Source organism: Panicum virgatum, chromosome 8K, assembly GCF_016808335.1.
Source record: "Panicum virgatum strain AP13 chromosome 8K, P.virgatum_v5, whole genome shotgun sequence".
NCBI classification, from domain to species: Eukaryota; Viridiplantae; Streptophyta; class Magnoliopsida; order Poales; family Poaceae; genus Panicum; species Panicum virgatum.
In genome coordinates this window covers 45,679,983-45,705,660 of record NC_053143.1, presented here as the reverse complement: position 1 = coordinate 45,705,660, position 25,678 = coordinate 45,679,983, and the positions used below count along the sequence as shown (strand labels likewise).

The window sequence follows — 25,678 nt, the reverse complement described above, 5'->3', positions numbered from 1 at the left end:
CCGCCCCTTGCCACATGGCCTACGTAACTCATACTAGCAAGCTCTCTTTGGTGACCATATGTTCCCTTGGCTGCAAATCCATCACTGCTGACAGAAAATAGTTGGTGTGACTTACATACATCGGATTTAAATGATAATCGTACAATGTGATTCTTTCTTTTTCCAACACACGGGCGAACTCAAATTTCATTACTTTACGTAACAAAAGCCACATGCAGTTCTTCACCTATAGCATCATAAAGTTACCAAAACCACATGCGCGCATGCCTGCATGGGTCAACAGAAAGGACACCAGAGCAACGCTGCTGCTTTGTCTGAAGCACACTGTATATATGTTCATAGCCGGTGCCCGGTGGTGTGTCCGACCACAACAAGAACAAGGGCATCATCTACTTTGTCAGTTACTCGTCCCTCGACAACGGCTGGAGCACCTGTGGGTGCATGTGTACTACTCCATGGAGTCCAAAATATTTTATGTAACATCACACATATTCAATTTTCAATCTTCAGGAAAATTGTCAAGAGCATGATGTAATTAATAACATCAAAACTTTTAAATAAGGGCATCGTGGTAACACTCACATAAACACAGTAATAGAGATAGTGCCACAATCCTTCTCACTTATTTCATTGAGTACAGTATTAAAACAACACCGTACCATATAGCCAAAATACGGAAAAAGTAACCACATCATAACTGGTTAACATATCTAGTAGTGGTTGTTCTCCCAGAACTGAGCCTGGAGCCAGTCAATCGTCCCTTTCTCCACCTGGAATGCCTTGGCCAAGACATCATCTGAAATCGGTGGCTTTGATCCGAAGACTGCATTGGCAATAGTAATAACTCCAGGGTTTTGGCTGCTAAGACCAGCGATCGCAACAGCTGGCTTGTAATGGTCAGGGTTGAATTGGAAGTGGATGAGCCCTTGCGGGAATACAAACACGTCACCCTTGTTAAGCACCTTGGCGAAGAGCTGGTTTGGGTTGGAGGTGACAAATCCAACATAGAGTGTTCCCTCGAGCACCGTGAGAATCTCTGTGGCACGTGGGTGGGTATGCGGTGGATTCTCACCTAAGGGTGCATAGTCAATGCGGGCCAATGAAATGCCTAAAGTGTTGAGTCCAGGGAGCTGCATGACATTGATTAGAGTGACATTGGATCCAACTTTGCTTGCCTTGGTGTTCCTAGGCTTGTCAAGTTCTGCTGCCTTGAAGAAGTCATCTGCATTCACGGCCATGGGGTCCTTGCAAACAAATCCATTCACCTTCACTGTTTGTACACATAGAACAAGCAAAAAATACATACAAAGATCAGAAATTAGGCGATACATATACATATAAATGCTCGTAGTAGATGTGAGTTCTAACAGTTCGTGATCTTGTGCTAAGTTATTCATACCAGGAGAGTGTTTGTCGGCAACACAAAAGTCCTGTAGTGGGCTAGGGTCAGAAGCAATAGCCTGAGAAGTGACCAGTGCTACGAAGGCAGCAAGGAGGAAGTAGGAGGAGGTGGCCATTTCGTTTCCCCCTCGCTTGTATGTTGGTGCTTCTAGGAGTAGGCTTTGCAGCTGCTTGTGTTTGTTGTTGATGCTTTGGCCGAGCAGGGAGGTGGGTGCGCTTATATAGCAAGATCAGAGCACGCGGCAGCGTGAAACTGCGAACATCTGATCAAGTCAAATTTGAACACAACAAAAGAAGAAACGGTCTCTCTGTGGTTGCTCGAACCTGCTGTTTGGAGCAACAGAGTCGTATCTTAGCTTGTACCAAAACCCTGGAATTAAAATGCTGTTTGCATTAAATTACTGGTTGAAAAGTTCGAGGTAGGTACCCATTTCATTTTTAATTTTAAAATAAGTTAGAAAAAAAAGTAAAGTAGGAAAAAAGAGAGAATTCCAATTATAGCAAGGAATATTTTTGTTTAATCTAATGCCATATGGGATTTTCCAGATGATAAATTATTTACTTATTAATTGGCATAAAATAATATGGAGAGGACTCAGTTTCATTAAAAACCTGACTTAGTCACACAATAGAGAAGGTGCTGGCGGTGGGTGGATTGTGACTCTGTGGTGTACACTAAGAAGAAATCAAGGACGCAAGGTTCATAGGGGTTAATCTATGGGTGCTTTGCATAATTGCATTCACATACACGCGGAAAATGTCAACGGTGGTACGGAGTAAATCATAAACATATATTATAATACCTACACTTTGTACCTAACACAAGAAATGAACAATATCCATGTTGTCATTGCTGACTCAGAGAAGACTAGCTAAATGCTAATTTCCCTACAATAACTTGGTCGCAATTTCGTTGGAGTGGTTAGTTGCATAAGTTTGTCCAATAAAATTAATGAAACTGTGCCATACGAATACAGAGGAGAAATCGCCAATCTTCCATACTGGGAAGCAGGTGGCGCACACCCCGGAAGGCCCATTAACGTCCAATGATAAAAAAAAATTTCATAATTTTCAAATTATATATCCAAATTTAATTCTGATTGCATCATAATGTTTTTTATTGTGAGATCTTCAAAATAAGACCACATTTGATCATATTTGGATGAAAATATTTTGGAACAATTTTTGGAAATTGTCGGTGTTTTACTGTCACGTCTACCTAGGGATACCCTTATGTAGATGAATGATCGTGGGAAGTCGCCAAGATCAAGAACACGATGGTGCAAACAACACAAGGGTTTAGAAAGGTTCGGGCAACGAGTTGTGTAATACCCTACGTCCTGTTGGGTGGTTTGTATTGCCTTGGGTGTAGATGGGTGCGCAGACGCTAGGTTGCCCCACGGAGGGGTCCTTGCCCACCCTTATATAGGCTGGGGGAGTGAGGTTACATGAAACCCTAGATCGGTATGAGCCTAAGAGTCTGCATCGAGTACTACTCGGGTAGTTTTTTTCTATACCGACTAGTTCTAGATCTATACGACTACTTACATGACACATAGGTATAGGACATGCCCCATCACATATCTGGTATTGAACTGTGCCACGTCAGGTATCCCGTGGCCTCGGGTCTGACAAGCCCCCGAGCTCTTCACAGCCAAGTAGTAGCAGGTCTTTGAGTACTTCTGTAGCTGTCGTCGAATAGTTCCCGAACTCTGCGCAAAACATGCCTTCGAAGTACTTCTCGAACTGCACCGAGGCTGCGTGGTGCTCCTGCTCGAGTAGTCTTGACGCCATCGAATGAAAATCTTCATGTATGGGGTGCGATGAACAATCACACTCCATATGGAGTAGCCCCCGAGCCTTAGGTTGAATCGAAGAATTCAGGATGAGGGTCTATCTCGAATCTTGAATTTAATCAAAATGTTTTCCAAATATTTTTGAAAAACAAATTTCTGATGCCACATAGCCAGTAGCCCCCGAGCCTTGAATCCAAATTTTTATGATTTGGAAAGAAGGGTCAAAATATTGTGGCATATTTAGAGTAATGTGTTGGATATTTCACAGCCTTTTTCCCCAAAATATCCCGTAAAAAGTGGATGAGTGAACCCGATTGAGCCGAAAATTTAGGGTGAGTTGTTCTGACTTCTAGTATTTTACCCTTTTACCATCCCGGAGAATATATAACCCACTGTTGACCTAGGGTTAGGTTCACTCGTCGCTGACTTGTGTTGACCAGATAGCGCCTCCATAGCGCCGCCATTTCCAGATCTTGTCCTCCCAACTTCCCCATCCACTCGATCTCTCCATTTCTCAGCCCCCCGAGTTCAAGAATTTGCTTGTGACGAGGGAGATGGCGTGGAAGAGAGGCGCCGCCAAGGCAAAAGGGACAGAGTCTTCGCCGCCCAAGGAGGAATGGAGCAAAAGTAAGTGCAATAATTCCATTCTCCTTAGGCTTGTTGGGGGGGGGGGTTGCCTCAGGCGAAGGAGGTAGTCCAATGGCGAGCCCCCCGAGTCCGATGATGTGCCCTACGACAACGTTGATGACTTGTTCTTTTTCTACAATTTGTTGGACACGGCCTTACCCTTCCTGCTTCCGATTTCTTTCAAGGCCTTCTTCATTTCTATGGGATTCCGGTTCACAATCTGAATCCGAATTTGATCCTTCATGTCTCCTTTTTTGTTCACTTCTATGAAGCTTTCCATGGGATCCAACCGCACTGGAATCTCTTCCGTTATCTTTTCACTTGAAGCCTCAACCAGATGGGAAGAAACCACGAAAGATTGGAGGTTGCGGGTTTCAACTTAGGCAGGGCTGAGAGGCCGATTATATTCCGTATGAGACTCTGAGTAGTCTAACAGGATGGAAGGACTACTAGTTTTATATTAGAAACTACGCGCCCCAACTCCTCGACCGAACTAGAGAAGCCCCAAAGCCGGCCGAATGCTAGAAGGAGGAAATCAAAGAAGCTGACATGCCGCACGTTCGGAAACTTCTTGAGAAGATTCATGAGCGCTGGGAGGCTGGTGTCACCGGCGCTACCATGATGTGGTCTTGGCTTCAGAGGCAGATTCAGCCTCTTCAAAAAAGGGCCCATTTTGGATATCAATACCTCGGGGTTGGAGACCCTTCCCGTTTGACCTCCATGGAAATATTTGAGCCATCGGGACTGAAAATGCTGAAGAAAGCTTTATCCAGGGTCAGCGCTATTCCGGAGCTCCCCGACTTGTTTTGTGATGAGAGGCCGCCGAAACAGGTGAAGTTTGTATTCGATTTTGTCCTGCGAGTACTTGCTTTGATCTTCTTTTGATGCCAACCTCTGCTTTCCTATACGCAGGATGGAGTAGACTTGTATCAGAGTCATCCTTCTCGCCCAGAATCTACCCGTGGGTACCCCTGAGAGCTCAAGCCTGTTGAGATAGGGGTGTTATCGAGGATGTAGTCATCGATGGCGATACTCAGGTTTGGCAGGTGGGGTGGAGAAGGGGTCTGCGGATGATGCTCTTGCATCTGAAGGTGGAGGAGCACCCTCACTGCTTCCCAAGAGAAGGAGGACTACCAGTTGGTCCGCCTCAACTGGGGAAGACAAGCAGTCGGAAAAGGTGAATATCCTTCCAGTGGGTTTTTGGTTGTTCTGCTCCTGCCTTCTTGACTTTTTTGTTTTCAGGACTGAGGATGTAGCCGACGCTTAAAAAACGGCAAACATTCCGAAGCTCTTGAAGTTTAAATCGATTTCGACTCTGAAGCGGTCGTCAGTGTAAGCCTTGCTCGCCTTTGTTGATACTGACTGGGTTGAGTTGAGTGCTGATTTTATTCTTGCTTGACAGGTCTGCTGCTTCTGTGGGGACAACCGATGCTACGCCTACAAGTGGGGGTGTTGTCCTCGATCCTTCATCTACTTTGAGCCTGCCTGAGGCCGTCCTGGTCCATTATGGCGAGAAACAAGCTCGCACGGGTCAGTGGGAGTCAGCAACTAGTGGCGTAAAGTCGAAACTAGTTGATGATCCCCTGCTGACTGATGCGGAGGTGAAGAAGATGAAGGAGTACTTTTCTGGCTTGTTCAAGGATACCAATGTAAGGATTCTATCGCCTTCGCCCTGTTTGTTTTCAGAGTTTGGATTGTAGCCACTGAATGCTTGTGTGTTTGTGCAGCAACTCATGGCGAGATCCAAGGAGAAGTCTGAGCAGCTTAAGTCTGTGACGTCTGTCTCCACTGAGGAGCACTCTCGGGTGGTGCGAGAGCTGAAGGAGCAACATGCGGAGGAGCTGAGGAATGTCTAGGAGCTGCATGTTGGAGAACTCCAGAAGCTTCGGGATACCAAGAATAAGGTCCTGAAGGAGCAAAAATGTGTGCTGTCTGCATCTTTGTTCCCATTGCTTGGTCCAAGTTGTTTCATGGTTGAAAGTAGTCATATTTCCTTGTAACTTTGATGCAGAGCTCAAAACTTTGCTGAAAGCTAAGGAAGATTTCATTACTGACTTGACGCTTGATGTGTACCGTTACACAGATGCCCATCAAAACTTGGAGAAGAAGCTGAAGGATGCCGACCATCAAATGGTGGATTCCATGAAGCGGATCAAGGCTCTGTCAGCTGAGCTTCAGGACTTCAAAGATGCAGCCAAGCTTGTAGTTGATATGGTGGACCCCGTCACTGGTGAAGCTGAAGGGGAGAAGACTTTGTTGTAGCGTTTGCAGGTAGTTCCCCAGAAGTTCATGGCATATGTGACGGAGACCACCAAATCATATGTAGCGACTGCCTTGGGTCTTCTCAAGTCTTGGTATGGTGGCTTTGACATGCAGCCGCTGGCCAGAGGTTTGCCTACCGACTGCTCTGACCAAAAGTTTGAGCAGCTCATTAAGGAGGCCCGGCCTGTGGCTGACAAAATTGTAGATGACATCGAACAACAGGAGTAGATCTCCTTGTAATGAACAGTGTGTTGTAAAACCTGAGCCGGTTGGCTTTGCTTGTATGGAACTTTTTCTTTATTCCTGTATCTTTTTGATGCCTTGTTTTGATGTATAGTCGGGTTGTGCATCCAGTAGTAGTTGGATTTTCTGAAGGTTGGTTCAGGGTAGGCGCTCATAGCTAAGGCTAGAGTCGTGAGTCTAGAAACTCGTCGGCATGGGACTGCCCGGATGCTTTCTCATGATAAGTACTCAGAGCCCATCCGAAGGGGTGAGTGTAGGAACTCGTCGGCATGGAAATGCCCAGGTACTTGCTCATGACAAGTACTCGGAGCCCATCCGAAAAGGATGAGTGTAGGAACTCGTCGGCATGGGACTGCCCGGGTACTTGCTCATGACAAGTACTCAGAGCCCATCTGAAAGTATGAGTGTAAGAACTCGTCGGCATGGGACTGCCTGGTATTTGCTCAAAACAAGTACTCGAGGCCCATCCGAAAGGATGAGTGTAGGAACTCGTCGGCATGGGACTACCTGGGTATTTGCTCATGACAAGTACTAGGAGCCCATCCGAAATGATGAGTGTAGGAACTCATCAGCATGGGACTGCCCGGGTACTTGCTCAAGACAAGTACTCGGAGCCCATCTAGAAGTGAGGTGAGGGACAAGTGATCTTGAAGAACAGAATTTCATTGCTTGCGTTGGGGATGAATCGAAAAAATTGGTGGGGACTTCTTATGGGTAAAAGAATATATTAAACCTGGAAGAAACCCGCACATGCGCGTGCGGTGCTCGGGATTCGAACCCGCGACCTCTTGGCTTGTGTGTAGCTCCCTTACCATCTCACCTACACATCACTTTTGATTGAGAGGGAGATATTTTCCTTTTGTAGTAACTCATGGATGAGCTAAAGGCACCGGTTGGTAAGGCTATCCTTAGGCACCGGTTGGTGTTACCAACTGGTGCTAATGCAAACGTACCAGGTGGTAGCACCACCCGGTGCCTATGGATAGCCTTAGGCACCGGTTGGAGTTACCAACCGGTACCTAAGGCTTTTCATAGGCTTCCATCCAACCCAAAAGTACCGGTATGAAGAAGAACCGGTACCTATGCTAGCATTGGTACCGGGTCTTGTTTATGCCGGTACTTTTGGGTGGACCTTTGGCCTCTTTTCTAGTAGTGAAACTTTGAATGCTAGAATGCACTATATTTGTGGACAGAGGGAGTAGTATGTATAAGCTTTCGCTGTTGCCTCTTACCCAAGTTCACAACCCAGAAAATATATCTTCAACCCTTTTCAGCTGCTATTATCTAACCCTTTTCAGCTGACCTATATGGACTAGAAAGTTCTACTTTAATCAAAGATAAAATGGTTTCTACTTAGGCGGCAGAACTTCACACCTGTTCTCGACATTATAAAGCCTAGCTTTTCAGTCCAATTGTGTATCAAAACTTCACACTACGTTTTGCATGGTCGCTGCTCAATATATATGCCAGGGTAAATTAATACAATTGGATCCTGCAGGCTACAACTGTGTGTATATATGTTCGGATCAAGTGGAGGAAACAATAAAACATCTCTTTTTAGAATGCTCCAGAGCTATCCCAGTTGATGGTTCGGCCTTGACATTTAATGGAATCTATAATTAAGCCTGCAGGAAATATGATACAGGCTCCGGCAATTTCATTATAACTTTTTATGGAGAGTTTTTGTTATGGCTGCCTGGTGCTCCTGGAAACAGCGTAATGCTAACATCTTTGACGACGGTAAAGTTCCAAGTCTCTCCTCTTCGATATAAAACAATTTAGGAAGAAGTCCATTTTTGGCCATCGAACTATTGCCCATGTTTGGTTTTGGCCATCGAACTTCAAAATCGGGTATTTTTGACCACTCAACTCTGCAAACCGTTTACATTTGACCACCCGGCTGTTTTGAAGAGTGGTTTCGCTGACGTGGCTGACACATGGCGGTGGGGCCCACATGTCAGCCCTCCTCTCTCCTCTCCCTCCCTTCTCTCCTCTCCTCTCACCCTGCGCCGGCCGCCGTCCTCCCTCTGCACCTCTCCAGCTCGCCCGGCCGGCCGCGCTGGCCCGCGGTGGAGTTCCAGCTCGCTGGCCCTACGGAGCGGGCCCGTGGCGGAGCTCGAGCTCGCTGGCCCTACGGAGTGGTTAATTTCACAGGAGTGCAATATCTGGTCTTTGCTTAGTCATAAAGAAGACTAACGTTGCCAAGATTAACTTGGTCACCGTTTCGTTGGAGTGGTTAATTGCTTGCACGAAATAATCCAATGAATGAATCCGCTCGGAGAACTGGTACATGGGTAGCTGTCACATGCTTCCAAGTTAAGCAAGTAAGGCTTCGTATCAGTACCAGATCAATAACCGAGTCGTCTGCCTAGTCAATTTCTTGATGGTTTGTTTCTGTCAAATCCTTACCTGCTCCTTCTGTGGAAACAAGCAGATGCATGCAGGCCCGGTCTTGAGATTTCAGGGGCCCGGAGCGAGATTTGAACTAGGGGCTCTTTAATAATAATAATAATAATAATAATAATAATAATAATAATAATAATAAGCAGAACTGGTACATGGGTAGCTGTCACATGCTTCCAAGTTAAGCAAGTAAGGCTTCGTATCAGTACCAGATCAATAACCGAGTCGTCTGCCTAGTCAATTTCTTGATGGTTTGTTTCTGTCAAATCCTTACCTGCTCCTTCTGTGGAAACAAGCAGCTGCATGCATGTGACGCGCGTATTTAGCTTTGTGAAGTATTTTGCTGTTACTGCAAGCTTAATTATTAACATTAATATAATGAAATACTCCATTATACACTATACAAAAGGTAATGGTGGTTCAAGTGTATTGTTGCCTGACATTGGATAATGGATATTTCAACTCGTCGGGGGTGCCCCTAGGCTCCGAAGATCCGTCATCTTGCTCCCACACCAGCAGGTTGCCCCTGTCGCATTCCTGCTGACTCGCTGGTGCCATAAACACTAGCGAGTTCCTCCACGAGAACGATGACTCACATAAAGGAAATAGTTCTACTTGTAGAGGAAATTTCCGACTATTGTAGATGCAGTTTGAAATGCTCGATGTAGTTACGTTCAGAAAAAAAATTGCTCTATGTAGCAGGTACCCTCACTTTTCTACAGGCACAAACGTAGGGCCGGGCGCGATAGCCGGTCCTAGAAAACCGATTTGACCGGCCCTGAAAATGATTTCTGTAGTAGTGTTTGAGAAAAGGCTAAGTGGGTGGAAAAATAAATTATTATCCGTTGATCGAAGATTAGTGCTAATTAATTCCAATTTGCCTAGTTTACCAATGGTCATGCTTTTTTTTTACATACCAAGGGGGGTCCATAAAAAAAGCGTTCTGTAGATCAAAGTTTTTTCTGGAAAAACGATCAGCATAATAAGAAGTATAGATTGGTGAAATGAAATATACTATGTCAGCGAAAAGATTAGGGATCAAGAATCTAGATATGAAAATTAAGTGCTTGCTAAGAAAAATAAGTAACTCCTTATCACGATGGGCCACAGCACCTCCTCGTGCTTCGACGCACGGGGTGCCGACACGTGGCTTCACTTTTGAAAAAAAAAGTCCTGCTTTTCGGAATTAACCCGCACTACATGGAGATTTTTGCAAACAGGCCCGTCACCCACCGCCCCCTCCCTACCTCCCTGCCTGCCATCCCTCCCTGGCTCCCGGCCGATGTCCCCCGGCCGGCGCTGCTCTTTGTCGCCATCCCTGACCGCTGCCGCTGCAACCCCCTGCCGCCCCTCCCTGTTGCCGCCCCCTTTGGTGCTCTGCGCCGCCGCCCCTCCTGCCCATCACTACCCTGCTGCTGCTGCTCTGTGCTGCCTCCCTGCCGCCACGACCGTCATCGGCGGAGGCGCAGGTGGCGGATCCGAGCTGCGTCATCCAGGCGGCAGATCTGGCCGACAGCGTCGAGGCTACGGTAGTGGCGGTGACAACGTGGCGGCGTGGGACGGAGGCGTAGGCGGCGCCGTGGGGGCAGAGGCAGCCTTGGACTAGCCTGGGCCTTTTATTTTTTATTTTTTATTCTCTTTTTTTTTCTTTTGTGCTGTTTTTTTTCTTTTGTGTTGTCTTCTCTTCACGCGGCGTAGTGCATTTTTTTGACCTAGTGCCTTTTAAACTGCGTAACAAGGATGGGATATGGCAGGAGTTGCGGCGGAACATATATCTGAAGAAAAGAACTTTAGTTCAGGTTACTATGGAACCAGGAGATTCGCATTCGGATGCTTCTAGTCGGAGTGAAAGATCAGTTTCTTGAATTAGGGAGTTTTAATTTGAATCATTGATCTGGATCCAATTTCAAGATGCGATTAAATCGGCGAAGGAAGGTCTGATCTTTCATGGTGGACAAGAACGGACAAGATAACTATCCTTGATTTGCAAGATGGAAATCAAGAACAAGTGTAACTAGGACTAATCAAAATCTGAATTAGCTCATATGCAGTCAGCACAATGCTTGCCAACCATTCTCTGAAGATATGACTTGCAAACGAGGAACGTGATTAATATTGTAAAGACAGTAGCACGGTGCATGATGTAGACAGTGGAGACAGCTATACGAAGCGATGTTGAGAACTGTAGCGGAACGAGAAAATAGCCCACTAGTATAACATAGGCTTGGAAGGGAGTGGTGGGGTGGGTAGGATTGATTAGTCAATTGTATGTCAATAGAACATGATTAATGTTGCTTATTTGAACATTGTGTGTTTGCACATATGAATAGTTCATTTAATGTGTAAGTTTATTATATAAGCTCTCTCTTCATTATACATATTTTAAGCATATAAAAAAGGGCAACTATTGAATGTGTATAAGAGTAGGTTAGTCACCGAAGATTTACCTTGTGCGTGTACCAATAAAGAAAACATGATGACCTCTGGAGTAGATAATTTGTAATAAAATGCTAAATAAGGACACAACGTGTGTTGTGGTTTACATGTCACTACTGGCAAACAGGGGCAGATCCACACCGTCGTAGCATGGGATGCTTGGCCTGTTTCCACCAGAGGCGGGCTCGGGATTTGGAATCTGGGTATTCAAAATTTTCAAAGGGCGAAATTTTCTTTTTGGCAGCCTAAAGTATGTATTCTTTTTTTGAAACACCAGTATAGACTAAGATGCTTACAAAGCATGCATATGTATAGACTAAGACGCTTACAAAGCATGCATACTCATCCCTATGAACACATGCATGCAAATCCTACCCCTATGCACGCCTTCGAGAGATTGGGCCGGTTGGATCTCGAGATTGACGAAATCACCACAGACGTCTCGCTGTCGACGGGTACGTCGCCTACCACTGAAAGCATAGCACGGGTAAATCCTGTAATAAATCTAGAAAAATGTGAGCACCCGTACCAAATCTAGCATTTGAACCTGGGTGGGTAGGTTACAGTTCCACCCCAAATAACCTAATCAGCTGAGCTACGCTCAGTTAGTAGCGTAAAGTACATATTCATACTACCTCCGTGCCCACAAACATTTAGATTCTGATGTTTGAAATTTTTCCCCCATAAAGCATAATGCCATTTTAGATCATTAATTATCCAAATAGGATCATCTCATGAAGTACTCTTGGCTCATCATCATCCACTCTAATTGGCCAGACCAACTATGCATGCAATAGTTAACCCAAACCAATTACCTAGGCTGCATGGCTCTTGGAAATTGCAACTACACCAAATAAATATGGACACCTTGGTCATTTTTAATCACCACTAATCTGTCTCAAATTTTCTAAAATCTAAATCTTTGCGGGACAGAGGTAGTAGCACATAATTAAGTTTGAAAATGGGATTGGGAAGTGGGTCATTTGAGCCCAAGAGACAATATGAGATTGGCAAGCCTATTTTGTGATGTTATTTTCTATATTTTGATACATATACATGTTATATACTATGTATATAAATTTTTTTGCCAAAATTTTTGGGCGTCAATGCTAGGCCCGCCCCTTGCCACATGGCCTATGTAACTCCTACTAGCAAGCTCTCTTTGGTGACCTTATGTTCCCTTGGCTGCAAATCCATCACTGCTGAGAAAAAATAGTAGGTTGTGTAGCAGAGCTTATCTTTTGAGCTTGTTGTTGGTGTGACTTACGTACATCGGATTTAAACGATAATCATACAATGTAATTCTTTCTTTTTCCAACACACAGGCGAACTCAAATTTCATTACTTTACGTAACAAAAGCCACATGTAGTTCTTCACCTACAGTATCATAAAGTTACCAAAACCACATGCGTGCATGCCAGCATGGGTCAACAGAAAGGATACCTGCAGATCGAGCAACGCCGCTGCTTTGTCTGAAGCACACTGTATATATGTTCACAGCCGGTGGTGTGTCCGACCACAACAAGAACAAGGGCATCATCTACTTTGTCAGTTACTCGTCCCTCGACAACGGCAGGAGTGCGGAGTGCCTGTGGGTGCGTCTGTACTACTCCATGGAGTCCAAAACATTTTATGTAACATCACACATATTCAATGTTCAATCTTCAGGAAAATTGTATGTCACGAGCTTGGTGTTATTAATAACATCAAAACCTTTAAATAAGGGCATGGTGGTAACACTCACATAAACACAGTAATAGAGATAGTGCCACAATCCTTCTCATTTATTTTATTGAGTACAGTATTGAAACAACACCATATAGCTAAAATATGGAAAAAGTAACCACATCATAACTGGTTAACGTATCTAGTAGTGGTTGTTCTCCCAGAATTGAGCCTGGAGCCAGTCAATCGTCCCTTTCTCCACCTGGAATGCCTTGGCCAAGACATCTTCTGAAATCGGTGGCTTTGATCCGAAGACTGCATTGGCAATAGTAATAACTCCAGGGTTTTGGCTGCTAAGACCAGCGATCGCAACAGCTGGCTTGTAATGGTCCGGGTTGAATTGGAAGTGGATGAGCCCTTGCGGGAATACAAACACATCACCCTTGTTAAGCACCTTGGCAAAGAGCTGGTTTGGGTTGGAGGTGACAAATCCAACATAGAGTGTTCCCTCGAGCACCGTGAGAATCTCTGTGGCACGTGGGTGGGTATGCGGTGGATTCTCACCTAAGGGTGCATAGTCAATGCGGGCCAATGAAATGCCTAAAGTGTTGAGTCCAGGTTGAGTCCAGGGAGCTGCATGACATTGATTAGAGTGACATTGGATCCAACTTTGCTTGCCTTGGTGTTCCTAGGCTTGTCAAGTTCTGCTGCCTTGAAGAAGTCATCTGCATTCACGGCCATGGGGTCCTTGCAAACAAATCCATTCACCTTCACTGTTTGTACACATAGAACAAGCAAAAAATACATACAAAGATCAGAAATTAGGCGATACATATACATATAAATGCTCGTAGTAGATGTGAGTTCTAACAGTTCGTGATCTTGTGCTAAGTTATTCATACCAGGAGAGTGTTTGTCGGCAACACAAAAGTCCTGTAGTGGGCTAGGGTCAGAAGCAATAGCCTGAGAAGTGACCAGTGCTACGAAGGCAGCAAGGAGGAAGTAGGAGGAGGTGGCCATTTCGTTTCCCCCTCGCTTGTATGTTGGTGCTTCTAGGAGTAGGCTTTGCAGCTGCTTGTGTTTGTTGTTGATGCTTTGGCCGAGCAGGGAGGTGGGTGCGCTTATATAGCAAGATCAGAGCACGCGGCAGCGTGAAACTGCAAACATCTGATCAAGTCAAATTTGAACACAACAAAAGAAGAAACGGTCTCTCTGTGGTTGCTCGAACCTGCTGTTTGGAGCAACAGAGTCGTATCTTGTACCAAAAACCTGGAATTAAAATGCTGTTTGCATTAAATTACTGGTTGAAAAGTTCGAGGTAGGTACCCATTTCATTTTTAATTTTAAAATAAGTTAGCAAAAAGTAAAGTAGGAAAAAAGAGAGAATTCCAATTATAGCAAGGAATATTTTTGTTTAATCTAATGCCATATGGGATTTTCCAGATGATAAATTATTTACTTATTAATTGGCATAAAATAATATGGAGAGGACTCAGTTTCATTAAAAACCTGACTTAGTCACACAATAGAGAAGGCGCTGGCGGTGGGTGGATTGTGACTCTGTGGTGTACACTAAGAAGAAATCAAGGACGCAAGGTTCATAGGGGTTAATCTATGGGTGCTTTGCATAATTGCATTCACATACACGCGGAAAATGTCAACGGTGGTACGGAGGAAATCACAAACATATATTATAATACCTACACTTTGTACCTAACACAAGAAATGAACAATATCCATGTTGTCATTGCTGACTCAGAGAAGACTAGCTAAATGCTAATTTCCCTACAATAACTTGGTCGCAATTTCGTTGGAGTGGTTAGTTGCACAAATTTATCCAATACAATGAATCTGTGCCATACGAATACAGAGGATATTTTTTATCCAATACATATGAATCTGTGGTTAGTCGCACACCCTGTAAGGCCCATTAAAGTCCAATGATAATAAAACCCATCGTGATAATAATTTTTTTAATAATTTTCAAATTTAATTCTGATTGCATCATGATATTTTTTATTGTGAGATCTTCGAAACAAGACCACACTTGATCATATTTGGATGAAAATATTTTGGAACAATTTTTGAAAATGATGGAATTTTTTTTTTTGAACTTAAAACATTTGTTTAGCTTCATACCAAATTGGCCCGCTTTAAGAAAATAATGTTCTATGTGGAAAAATTATCTTAATATATCAGAGTCAGAGTGTGGTCTTGTTTCGAAGATCTCGTCATGAGGATCATAATGGTGCAACCGAAATTTGATTTATTTGGATACCTGATTTGAAACCTACAAGTTTTTAATCTTTGGATTGAAAATCTTTCATGCTTTTCGAGATGTGGGCTAGGGTGTGCGGTGGCTTGTGGATTTGTCGACCATACGGCGTGCAAGCGTGCCCAGGGGAAAGTCGTATACACCGGATGCCCCTAAGATTAGCACCCGGCGGATCCAACGGCACCTGGTCATCTTCCTCCTCTCGCCCGTGAGCAGCGGCGGCGGCGACGGACGAGCGAGCGAGACCAAGCGAACGATGACAGCGGCAGGCGAGTGTGCTCCTCCCGTAGAAAAAAGGAGGAGGAAGGTAGGCCGGCGGTAGTGGTGGGAGAGCGGGAACGAAGGCGGCGGGGGGGGGGGGGGGGGTGGAGGGGGTAGGGGGCGCTCGTGATGGGCGGCAAAAGGCCCATCCAGTGAGTGGCGGGAGGGCGGGGGAGCGGTGGCGCTGGGTTTGCGCGGCGGGGGCTGCGGTGGCGGACTCGGCGGTGCGGATGCCGCTGGGGACAACGGCTGGCGATGGGAGACAGGGGAGCTGCTCCAACGGCGGCAGCGGCGGGAGGTGGCTGCTAAGGTTCAGGACGACGGCGGGGAAGAAGGGGAGGGGTGGGGTGGTGGGCCGCATCTGGGGACGGCTTAACGGGCCATGGGCCGTCCGAGTGCGGGTTGGCACTCAGACATACTGTACATTGGAGGCCCAGTGCCCAAGAGAAATAGTACATGGGTAGCCATCAGGCTTTACTTATTGAGAGAATTCACTTAGTGCCATCAAAATTTATAGGTCTTACTTCTGTGCCATAGAAATTTTCACTTTTCTCTCAGTGCCATCAAAATTTTGATTTTTGCCCTGTGTGCTAAAACCATTAGAAGTCTGTTAGTTTTGAAGGAAAGATCACAGAGTAAGGCATTAGCGTAGGAGGAAATGGCATATGTGCCCCTGATACACTAACGAATGGGTCGAAACCTTATCTTTCGAATCCACCGGTTCTCTTCCTCCTCCACGCGGCACTCGGTCTCCTTCAGTCTGCACACACTACTGCTGTATCCCTTTATAGGGGTGGTTAAAAATAGTTTATAGCAGCGGGCACAGCGTCCCTCCCTAAGCAAAAGCCTGTGTAAACAGGCCATTTGTAGGGGCGAACGGCTTGCCCACCCCTGTGAAAGGGGTTTACTGGGGCGGGCAAACCCACAATCTACCCCTGTGAAAGGCTTTTATAGGGGCGGGCGATCCCACAGCCTGCCCCTGTGAAAGGCATTTACGGGGGTGGGCAATATTACAGCCCACCCCTGTGAATAGCTTCCTCGCCAGCCTGGCAGGACATTATAGGGGCGGGCTTTGGTATGGTCTGCCTCTTAATGTCCTGCCAGGCTGGCGGGAAAGTCATTTACAAGGGCGTTCATTTTAGGGAATGAACGGCCCTGTAAATAGCTTTCCTGTCAATTTCAAATTTTCAAATTAAGTGCCTTTGTAAATTGCTGTCCCAGCAAATTCAAATTTTCAAAAGTTCCCGCTAAGATGTTCAGAATTAAAAGATATATACAGAGATATTATCCATCAGAGAAGCAGTAATCGTCTAGTAGTACTAATTAAAAGATTTATACACAACAAGCGTTTGAATGTTTTTACATGGAACAATTCACAAGTTTGAAGAAACATGTCTCAGAAATACTCCCGCTTCGTCCAATTGAAGAGTTGCTTGACGTTTGGATCATTTGCCCAAACAGTGTCGTGCTCGTAGAAGGTGCCATCCTTCGTGACAAATTTCACGGAGAATGAATCGGCACAAGTCACGTCTGATGTTATTGTTGATAGTCAGAATTGGCAAAGACCGTGGCCGACTGGTCAGACCGGTCTGGCCTGTGCAGTCCGAGTAGATTTAGATCTGTTATTAGGAATCTTTTATAAATAACCTCGTGAAGTGTTACGACTTCTCCGGCCTATATATATGCTAAATAAGGACAACGTGTGTTGTGGTTTACATGTCACTAATGCCATTTTAGATCATTAATTATCCAAATAGGATCATCTCATTAAGTACTCTTGGCTCATCATCATCCACTCTAATTGGCCAGACCAACTATGCATGCAATAGTTAACCCAAACCAATTACTTAGGCTGCATGGCTCTTGGAAATTGCAACTACACCAGAAAAATATGGACACCTTAGTCATTTTTAATCACCACTAATCTGTCTTAAATTTTCTAAAATCTAAATCTTTGCGGGACAGAGGAAGTAGCACATAATTAAGTACCAAAATGGGATTGGGAAGTGGGTGATTTGAGCCCAAGAGACAATATGAGATTGAGAAGCCTGTTTTGTGATGTTATTTTCTATATTTTGATACATATACATGTTATATACTATGTATATAAATTTTTTTCCCAAAATTTTTGGGCATCAATGCTAGGCCCGCCCCTTGCCACATGGCCTATGTAACTCCTACTAGCAAGCTCTCTTTGGTGACCTTATGTTCCCTTGGCTGCAAATCCATCACTGCTGAGAAAAAATAGCAGGTTGTGTAGCAGAGCTTATCTTTTGAGCTTGTTGTTGGTGTGACTTACGTAAATCGAATTTAAGCGATAATCATACAATGTAATTTTTTCTTTTTCCAACACACATGAGAACTCAAATTTCATTACTTTACGTAACAAAAGCCACATGTAGTTCTTCACCTATAGTATCATAAAGTTACCGAAACCACATGCGTGCATGCCTGCATGGGTCAACAGAAAGGACACCTGCAGATCGAGTAATGCCGCTGCTTTGTCTGAAGCACACTATATATATGTTCATAGCCGGTGGTTTGTCTGACCACAACAAGAACAAGGGCATCATCTACTTTGTCAGTTACTCGTCCCTCGACAACGGCTGGAGCGCCTGTGGGTGCGTGTGTACTACTCCATGGAGTCCAAAATATTTTATGTAACATCACACATATTCAATTTTCAATCTTCAGGAAAATTGTCAAGAGCTTGATGTAATTAATAACATCAAAACTTTTAAATAAGGGCATGGTGGTAACACTCACATAAACACAGTAATAGAGATAGTGCCACAATCCTTCTCACTTATTTCATTGAGTACAGTATTGAAACAACACCATATAGCCAAAATACGGAAAAAGTAACCACATCATAACTGGTTAACGTATCTAGTACTGGTTGTTCTCCCAGAATTGAGCCTGGAGCCAGTCAATCGTCCCTTTCTCCACCTGGAATGCCTTGGCCAAGACATCATCTGAAATCGGTGGCTTTGATCCGAAGACTGCATTGGCAATAGTAATAACTCCAGGGTTTTGGCTGCTAAGACCAGCGATCGCAACAGCTGGCTTGTAATGGTCAGGGTTGAATTGGAAGTGGATGAGCCCTTGCGGGAATACAAACACGTCACCCTTGTTAAGCACCTTGGCGAAGAGCTGGTTTGGGTTGGAGGTGACAAATCCAACATAGAGTGTTCCCTCGAGCACCGTGAGAATCTCTGTGGCACGTGGGTGGGTATGCGGTGGATTCTCACCTAAGGGTGCATAGTCAATGCGGGCCAATGAAATGCCTAAAGTGTTGAGTCCAGGGAGCTGCATGACATTGATTAGAGTGACATTGGATCCAACTTTGCTTGCCTTGGTGTTCCTAGGCTTGTCAAGTTCTGCTGCCTTGAAGAAGTCATCTGCATTCACGGCCATGGGGTCCTTGCAAACAAATCCATTCACCTTCACTGTTTGTACACATAGAACAAGCAAAAAATACATACAAAGATCAGAAATTAGGCGATACATATACATATAAATGCTCGTAGTAGATGTGAGTTCTAACAGTTCGTGATCTTGTGCTAAGTTATTCATACCAGGAGAGTGTTTGTCGGCAACACAAAAGTCCTGTAGTGGGCTAGGGTCAGAAGCAATAGCCTGAGAAGTGACCAGTGCTACGAAGGCAGCAAGGAGGAAGTAGGAGGAGGTGGCCATTTGGTTTCCCCCTCGCTTGTATGTTGGTGCTTCTAGGAGTAGGCTTTGCAGCTGCTTGTGTTTGTTGTTGATGCTTTGGCCGAGCAGGGAGGTGGGTGCGCTTATATAGCAAGATCAGAGCACGCGGCAGCGTGAAACTGCAAACATCTGATCAAGTCAAATTTGAACACAACAAAAGAAGAAACGGTCTCTCTGTGGTTGCTCGAACCTGCTGTTTGGAGCAACAGAGTCGTATCTTGTACCAAAAACCTGGAATTAAAATGCTGTTTGCATTAAATTACTGGTTGAAAAGTTCGAGGTAGGTACCCATTTCATTTTTAATTTTAAAATAAGTTAGCAAAAAGTAAAGTAGGAAAAAAGAGAGAATTCCAATTATAGCAAGGAATATTTTTGTTTAATCTAATGCCATATGGGATTTTCCAGATGATAAATTATTTACTTATTAATTGGCATAAAATAATATGGAGAGGACTCAGTTTCATTAAAAACCTGACTTAGTCACACAATAGAGAAGGCGCTGGCGGTGGGTGGATTGTGACTCTGTGGTGTACACTAAGAAGAAATCAAGGACGCAAGGTTCATAGGGGTTAATCTATGGGTGCTTTGCATAATTGCATTCACATACACGCGGAAAATGTCAACGGTGGTACGGAGGAAATCACAAACATATATTATAATACCTACACTTTGTACCTAACACAAGAAATGAACAATATCCATGTTGTCATTGCTGACTCAGAGAAGACTAGCTAAATGCTAATTTCCCTACAATAACTTGGTCGCAATTTCGTTGGAGTGGTTAGTTGCACAAATTTATCCAATACAATGAATCTGTGCCATACGAATACAGAGGATATTTTTTATCCAATACATATGAATCTGTGGTTAGTCGCACACCCTGTAAGGCCCATTAAAGTCCAATGATAATAAAACCCATCGTGATAATAATTTTTTTAATAATTTTCAAATTTAATTCTGATTGCATCATGATATTTTTTATTGTGAGATCTTCGAAACAAGACCACACTTGATCATATTTGGATGAAAATATTTTGGAACAATTTTTGAAAATGATGGAATTTTTTTTTGAACTTAAAACATTTGTTTAGCTTCATACCAAATTGGCCCGCTTTAAGAAAATAATGTTCTATGTGGAAAAATTATCTTAATATATCAGAGTCAGAGTGTGGTCTTGTTTCGAAGATCTCGTCATGAGGATCATAATGGTGCAACCGAAATTTGATTTATTTGGATACCTGATTTGAAACCTACAAGTTTTTAATCTTTGGATTGAAAATCTTTCATGCTTTTCGAGATGTGGGCTAGGGTGTGCGGTGGCTTGTGGATTTGCCGACCATACGGCGTGCAAGCGTGCCCAGGGGAAAGTCGTATACACCGGATGCCCCTAAGATTAGCACCCGGCGGATCCAACGGCACCTGGTCATCTTCCTCCTCTCGCCCGTGAGCAGCGGCGGCGGCGACGGACGAGCGAGCGAGACCAAGCGAACGATGACAGCGGCAGGCGAGTGTGCTCCTCCCATTGAAAAAAGGAGGAGGAAGGTAGGCCGGCGGTAGTGGTGGGAGAGCGGGAACGAAGGCGGCGGGGGGGGGGGGGGTGGAGGGTGTAGGGGGCGCTCGTGATGGGCGGCAAAAGGCCCATCCAGTGAGTGGCGGGAGGGCGGGGGAGCGGTGGCGCTGGGTTTGCGCGGCGGGGGCTGCGGTGGCGGACTCGGCGGTGCGGATGCCGCTGGGGACAACGGCTGGCGATGGGAGACAGGGGAGCTGCTCCAACGGCGGCAGCGGCGGGAGGTGGCTGCTAAGGTTCAGGACGACGGCGGGGAAGAAGGGGAGGGGTGGGGTGGTGGGCCGCATCTGGGGACGGCTTAACGGGCCATGGGCCGTCCGAGTACGGGTTGGCACTCAGACATACTGTACATTGGAGGCCCAGTGCCCAAGAGAAATAGTACATGGGTAGCCATCAGGCTTTACTTATTGAGAGAATTCACTTAGTGCCATCAAAATTTATAGGTCTTACTTCTGTGCCATAGAAATTTTCACTTTTCTCTCAGTGCCATCAAAATGATTTTTGCCCTGTGTGCTAAAACCATTAGAAGTCTGTTAGTTTTGAAGGAAAGATCACAGAGTAAGGCATTAGCGTAGGAGGAAATGGCATATGTGCCCCTGATACACTAACGAATGGGTCGAAACCTTATCTTTCGAATCCACCGGTTCTCTTCCTCCTCCACGCGGCACTCGGTCTCCTTCAGTCTGCACACACTACTGCTGTATCCCTTTATAGGGTTGGTTAAAAATAGTTTATAGCAGCGGGCACAGCGTCCCTCCCTAAGCAAAAGCCTGTGTAAACAGGCCATTTGTAGGGGCGAACGGCTTGCCCACCCCTGTGAAAGGGGTTTACTGGGGCGGGCAAACCCACAATCTACCCCTGTGAAAGGCTTTTATAGGGGCGGGCGATCCCACAGCCTGCCCCTGTGAAAGGCATTTACGGGGGTGGGCAATATTACAGCCCACCCCTGTGAATAGCTTCCTCGCCAGCCTGGCAGGACATTATAGGGGCGGGCTTTGGTATGGCCTGCCTCTTAATGTCCTGCCAGGCTGGCGGGAAAGTCATTTACAAGGGCGTTCATTTTAGGGAATGAACGGCCCTGTAAATAGCTTTCCTGTCAATTTCAAATTTTCAAATTAAGTGCCTTTGTAAATTGCTGTCCCAGCAAATTCAAATTTTCAAAAGTTCCCGCTAAGATGTTCAGAATTAAAAGATATATACAGAGATATTATCCATCAGAGAAGCAGTAATCGTCTAGTAGTACTAATTAAAAGATTTATACACAACAAGCGTTTGAATGTTTTTACATGGAACAATTCACAAGTTTGAAGAAACATGTCTCAGAAATACTCCCGCTTCGTCCAATTGAAGAGTTGCTTGACGTTTGGATCATTTGCCCAAACAGTGTTGTGCTCGTAGAAGGTGCCATCCTTCGTGACAAATTTCACGGAGAATGAATCGGCACAAGTCACGTCTGATGTTATTGTTGATAGTCAGAATTGGCAAAGACCGTGGCCGACTGGTCAGACCGGTCTGGCCTGTGCAGTCCGAGTAGATTTAGATCTGTTATTAGGAATCTTTTATAAATAACCTCGGGAAGTGTTACGACTTCTCCGGCCTATATATATGCTAAATAAGGACAACGTGTGTTGTGGTTTACATGTCACTAATGCCATTTTAGATCATTAATTATCCAAATAGGATCATCTCATTAAGTACTCTTGGCTCATCATCATCCACTCTAATTGGCCAGACCAACTATGCATGCAATAGTTAACCCAAACCAATTACTTAGGCTGCATGGCTCTTGGAAATTGCAACTACACCAGAAAAATATGGACACCTTAGTCATTTTTAATCACCACTAATCTGTCTTAAATTTTCTAAAATCTAAATCTTTGCGGGACAGAGGAAGTAGCACATAATTAAGTACCAAAATGGGATTGGGAAGTGGGTGATTTGAGCCCAAGAGACAATATGAGATTGAGAAGCCTGTTTTGTGATGTTATTTTCTATATTTTGATACATATACATGTTATATACTATGTATATAAATTTTTTTCCCAAAATTTTTGGGCATCAATGCTAGGCCCGCCCCTTGCCACATGGCCTATGTAACTCCTACTAGCAAGCTCTCTTTGGTGACCTTATGTTCCCTTGGCTGCAAATCCATCACTGCTGAGAAAAAATAGCAGGTTGTGTAGCAGAGCTTATCTTTTGAGCTTGTTGTTGGTGTGACTTACGTAAATCGAATTTAAGCGATAATCATACAATGTAATTTTTTCTTTTTCCAACACACATGAGAACTCAAATTTCATTACTTTACGTAACAAAAGCCACATGTAGTTCTTCACCTATAGTATCATAAAGTTACCGAAACCACATGCGTGCATGCCTGCATGGGTCAACAGAAAGGACACCTGCAGATCGAGTAACGCCGCTGCTTTGTCTGAAGCACACTATATATATGTTCATAGCCGGTGGTTTGTCTGACCACAACAAGAACAAGGGCATCATCTACTTTGTCAGTTACTCGTCCCTCGACAACGGCTGGAGCGCCTGTGGGTGCGTCTGTACTACTCCATGGAGTCCAAAACATTTTATGTAACATCACACATATTCAATGTTCAATCTTCAGGAAAATTGTACGTCACGAGCTTGGTGTTATTAATAACATCAAAACCTTTAAATAAGGGCATGGTGGTAACACTCACATAAACACAGTAATAGAGATAGTGCCACAATCCTTCTCATTTATTTTATTGAGTACAGTATTGAAACAACACCATATAGCTAAAATATTGAAAAAGTAACCACATCATAACTGGTTAACGTATCTAGTAGTGGTTGTTCTCCCAGAATTGAGCCTGGAGCCAGTCAATTGTCCCTTTCTCCACCTGGAATGCCTTGGCCAAGACATCATCTGAAATCGGTGGCTTTGATCCGAAGACTGCATTGGCAATAGTAATAACTCCAGGGTTTTGGCTGCTAAGACCAGCGATCGCAACAGCTGGCTTGTAATGGTCAGGGTTGAATTGGAAGTGGATGAGCCCTTGCGGGAATACAAACACGTCACCCTTGTTAAGCACCTTGGCGAAGAGCTGGTTTGGGTTGGAGGTGACAAATCCAACATAGAGTGTTCCCTCGAGCACCGTGAGAATCTCTGTGGCACGTGGGTGGGTATGCGGTGGATTCTCACCTAAGGGTGCATAGTCAATGCGGGCCAATGAAATGCCTAAAGTGTTGAGTCCAGGGAGCTGCATGACATTGATTAGAGTGACATTGGATCCAACTTTGCTTGCCTTGGTGTTCCTAGGCTTGTCAAGTTCTGCTGCCTTGAAGAAGTCATCTGCATTCACGGCCATGGGGTCCTTGCAAACAAATCCATTCACCTTCACTGTTTGTACACATAGAACAAGCAAAAAATACATACAAAGATCAGAAATTAGGCGATACATATACATATAAATGCTCGTAGTAGATGTGAGTTCTAACAGTTCGTGATCTTGTGCTAAGTTATTCATACCAGGAGAGTGTTTGTCGGCAACACAAAAGTCCTGTAGTGGGCTAGGGTCAGAAGCAATAGCCTGAGAAGTGACCAGTGCTACGAAGGCAGCAAGGAGGAAGTAGGAGGAGGTGGCCATTTGGTTTCCCCCTCGCTTGTATGTTGGTGCTTCTAGGAGTAGGCTTTGCAGCTGCTTGTGTTTGTTGTTGATGCTTTGGCCGAGCAGGGAGGTGGGTGCGCTTATATAGCAAGATCAGAGCACGCGGCAGCGTGAAACTGCAAACATCTGATCAAGTCAAATTTGAACACAACAAAAGAAGAAACGGTCTCTCTGTGGTTGCTCGAACCTGCTGTTTGGAGCAACAGAGTCGTATCTTGTACCAAAAACCTGGAATTAAAATGCTGTTTGCATTAAATTACTGGTTGAAAAGTTCGAGGTAGGTACCCATTTCATTTTTAATTTTAAAATAAGTTAGCAAAAAGTAAAGTAGGAAAAAAGAGAGAATTCCAATTATAGCAAGGAATATTTTTGTTTAATCTAATGCCATATGGGATTTTCCAGATGATAAATTATTTACTTATTAATTGGCATAAAATAATATGGAGAGGACTCAGTTTCATTAAAAACCTGACTTAGTCACACAATAGAGAAGGCGCTGGCGGTGGGTGGATTGTGACTCTGTGGTGTACACTAAGAAGAAATCAAGGACGCAAGGTTCATAGGGGTTAATCTATGGGTGCTTTGCATAATTGCATTCACATACACGCGGAAAATGTCAACGGTGGTACGGAGGAAATCACAAACATATATTATAATACCTACACTTTGTACCTAACACAAGAAATGAACAATATCCATGTTGTCATTGCTGACTCAGAGAAGACTAGCTAAATGCTAATTTCCCTACAATAACTTGGTCGCAATTTCGTTGGAGTGGTTAGTTGCACAAATTTATCCAATACAATGAATCTGTGCCATACGAATACAGAGGATATTTTTTATCCAATACATATGAATCTGTGGTTAGTCGCACACCCTGTAAGGCCCATTAAAGTCCAATGATAATAAAACCCATCGTGATAATAATTTTTTTAATAATTTTCAAATTTAATTCTGATTGCATCATGATATTTTTTATTGTGAGATCTTCGAAACAAGACCACACTTGATCATATTTGGATGAAAATATTTTGGAACAATTTTTGAAAATGATGGAATTTTTTTTTTGAACTTAAAACATTTGTTTAGCTTCATACCAAATTGGCCCGCTTTAAGAAAATAATGTTCTATGTGGAAAAATTATCTTAATATATCAGAGTCAGAGTGTGGTCTTGTTTCGAAGATCTCGTCATGAGGATCATAATGGTGCAACCGAAATTTGATTTATTTGGATACCTGATTTGAAACCTACAAGTTTTTAATCTTTGGATTGAAAATCTTTCATGCTTTTCGAGATGTGGGCTAGGGTGTGCGGTGGCTTGTGGATTTGTCGACCATACGGCGTGCAAGCGTGCCCAGGGGAAAGTCGTATACACCGGATGC

General features: G+C 44.3%; 3 protein-coding genes and 1 pseudogene across 3 annotated transcripts; all 4 read right to left on the bottom strand.

Moving 5' to 3' along the window:
- Window positions 1–601: 601 nt before the first annotated feature.
- Window positions 602–1,593, bottom strand: LOC120644861 (germin-like protein 8-7). Its single transcript, XM_039921593.1, has 2 exons — window positions 1,400–1,593; window positions 602–1,270 (listed from the first exon to the last, which is right to left on the bottom strand). The coding sequence occupies exons 1-2, from the start codon at window positions 1,515–1,517 to the stop codon at window positions 711–713; spliced, it is 678 nt and encodes a 225-aa protein (XP_039777527.1). The 5' UTR covers window positions 1,518–1,593; the 3' UTR covers window positions 602–710.
- Window positions 1,594–12,916: 11,323 nt separating this feature from the next.
- On the bottom strand, window positions 12,917–13,914 carry LOC120644858 (annotated as a pseudogene).
- Window positions 13,915–18,149: 4,235 nt separating this feature from the next.
- Window positions 18,150–19,142, bottom strand: LOC120644859 (germin-like protein 8-7). Its single transcript, XM_039921591.1, has 2 exons — window positions 18,949–19,142; window positions 18,150–18,819 (listed from the first exon to the last, which is right to left on the bottom strand). The coding sequence occupies exons 1-2, from the start codon at window positions 19,064–19,066 to the stop codon at window positions 18,260–18,262; spliced, it is 678 nt and encodes a 225-aa protein (XP_039777525.1). The 5' UTR covers window positions 19,067–19,142; the 3' UTR covers window positions 18,150–18,259.
- A 4,203-nt stretch (window positions 19,143–23,345) lies between these two features.
- LOC120644857 (germin-like protein 8-7) lies at window positions 23,346–24,350 on the bottom strand. Its single transcript, XM_039921590.1, has 2 exons — window positions 24,157–24,350; window positions 23,346–24,027 (listed from the first exon to the last, which is right to left on the bottom strand). Exons 1-2 carry the CDS (start codon window positions 24,272–24,274, stop codon window positions 23,468–23,470), a joined length of 678 nt encoding a protein of 225 aa, XP_039777524.1. The 5' UTR covers window positions 24,275–24,350; the 3' UTR covers window positions 23,346–23,467.
- Window positions 24,351–25,678: the final 1,328 nt, after the last annotated feature.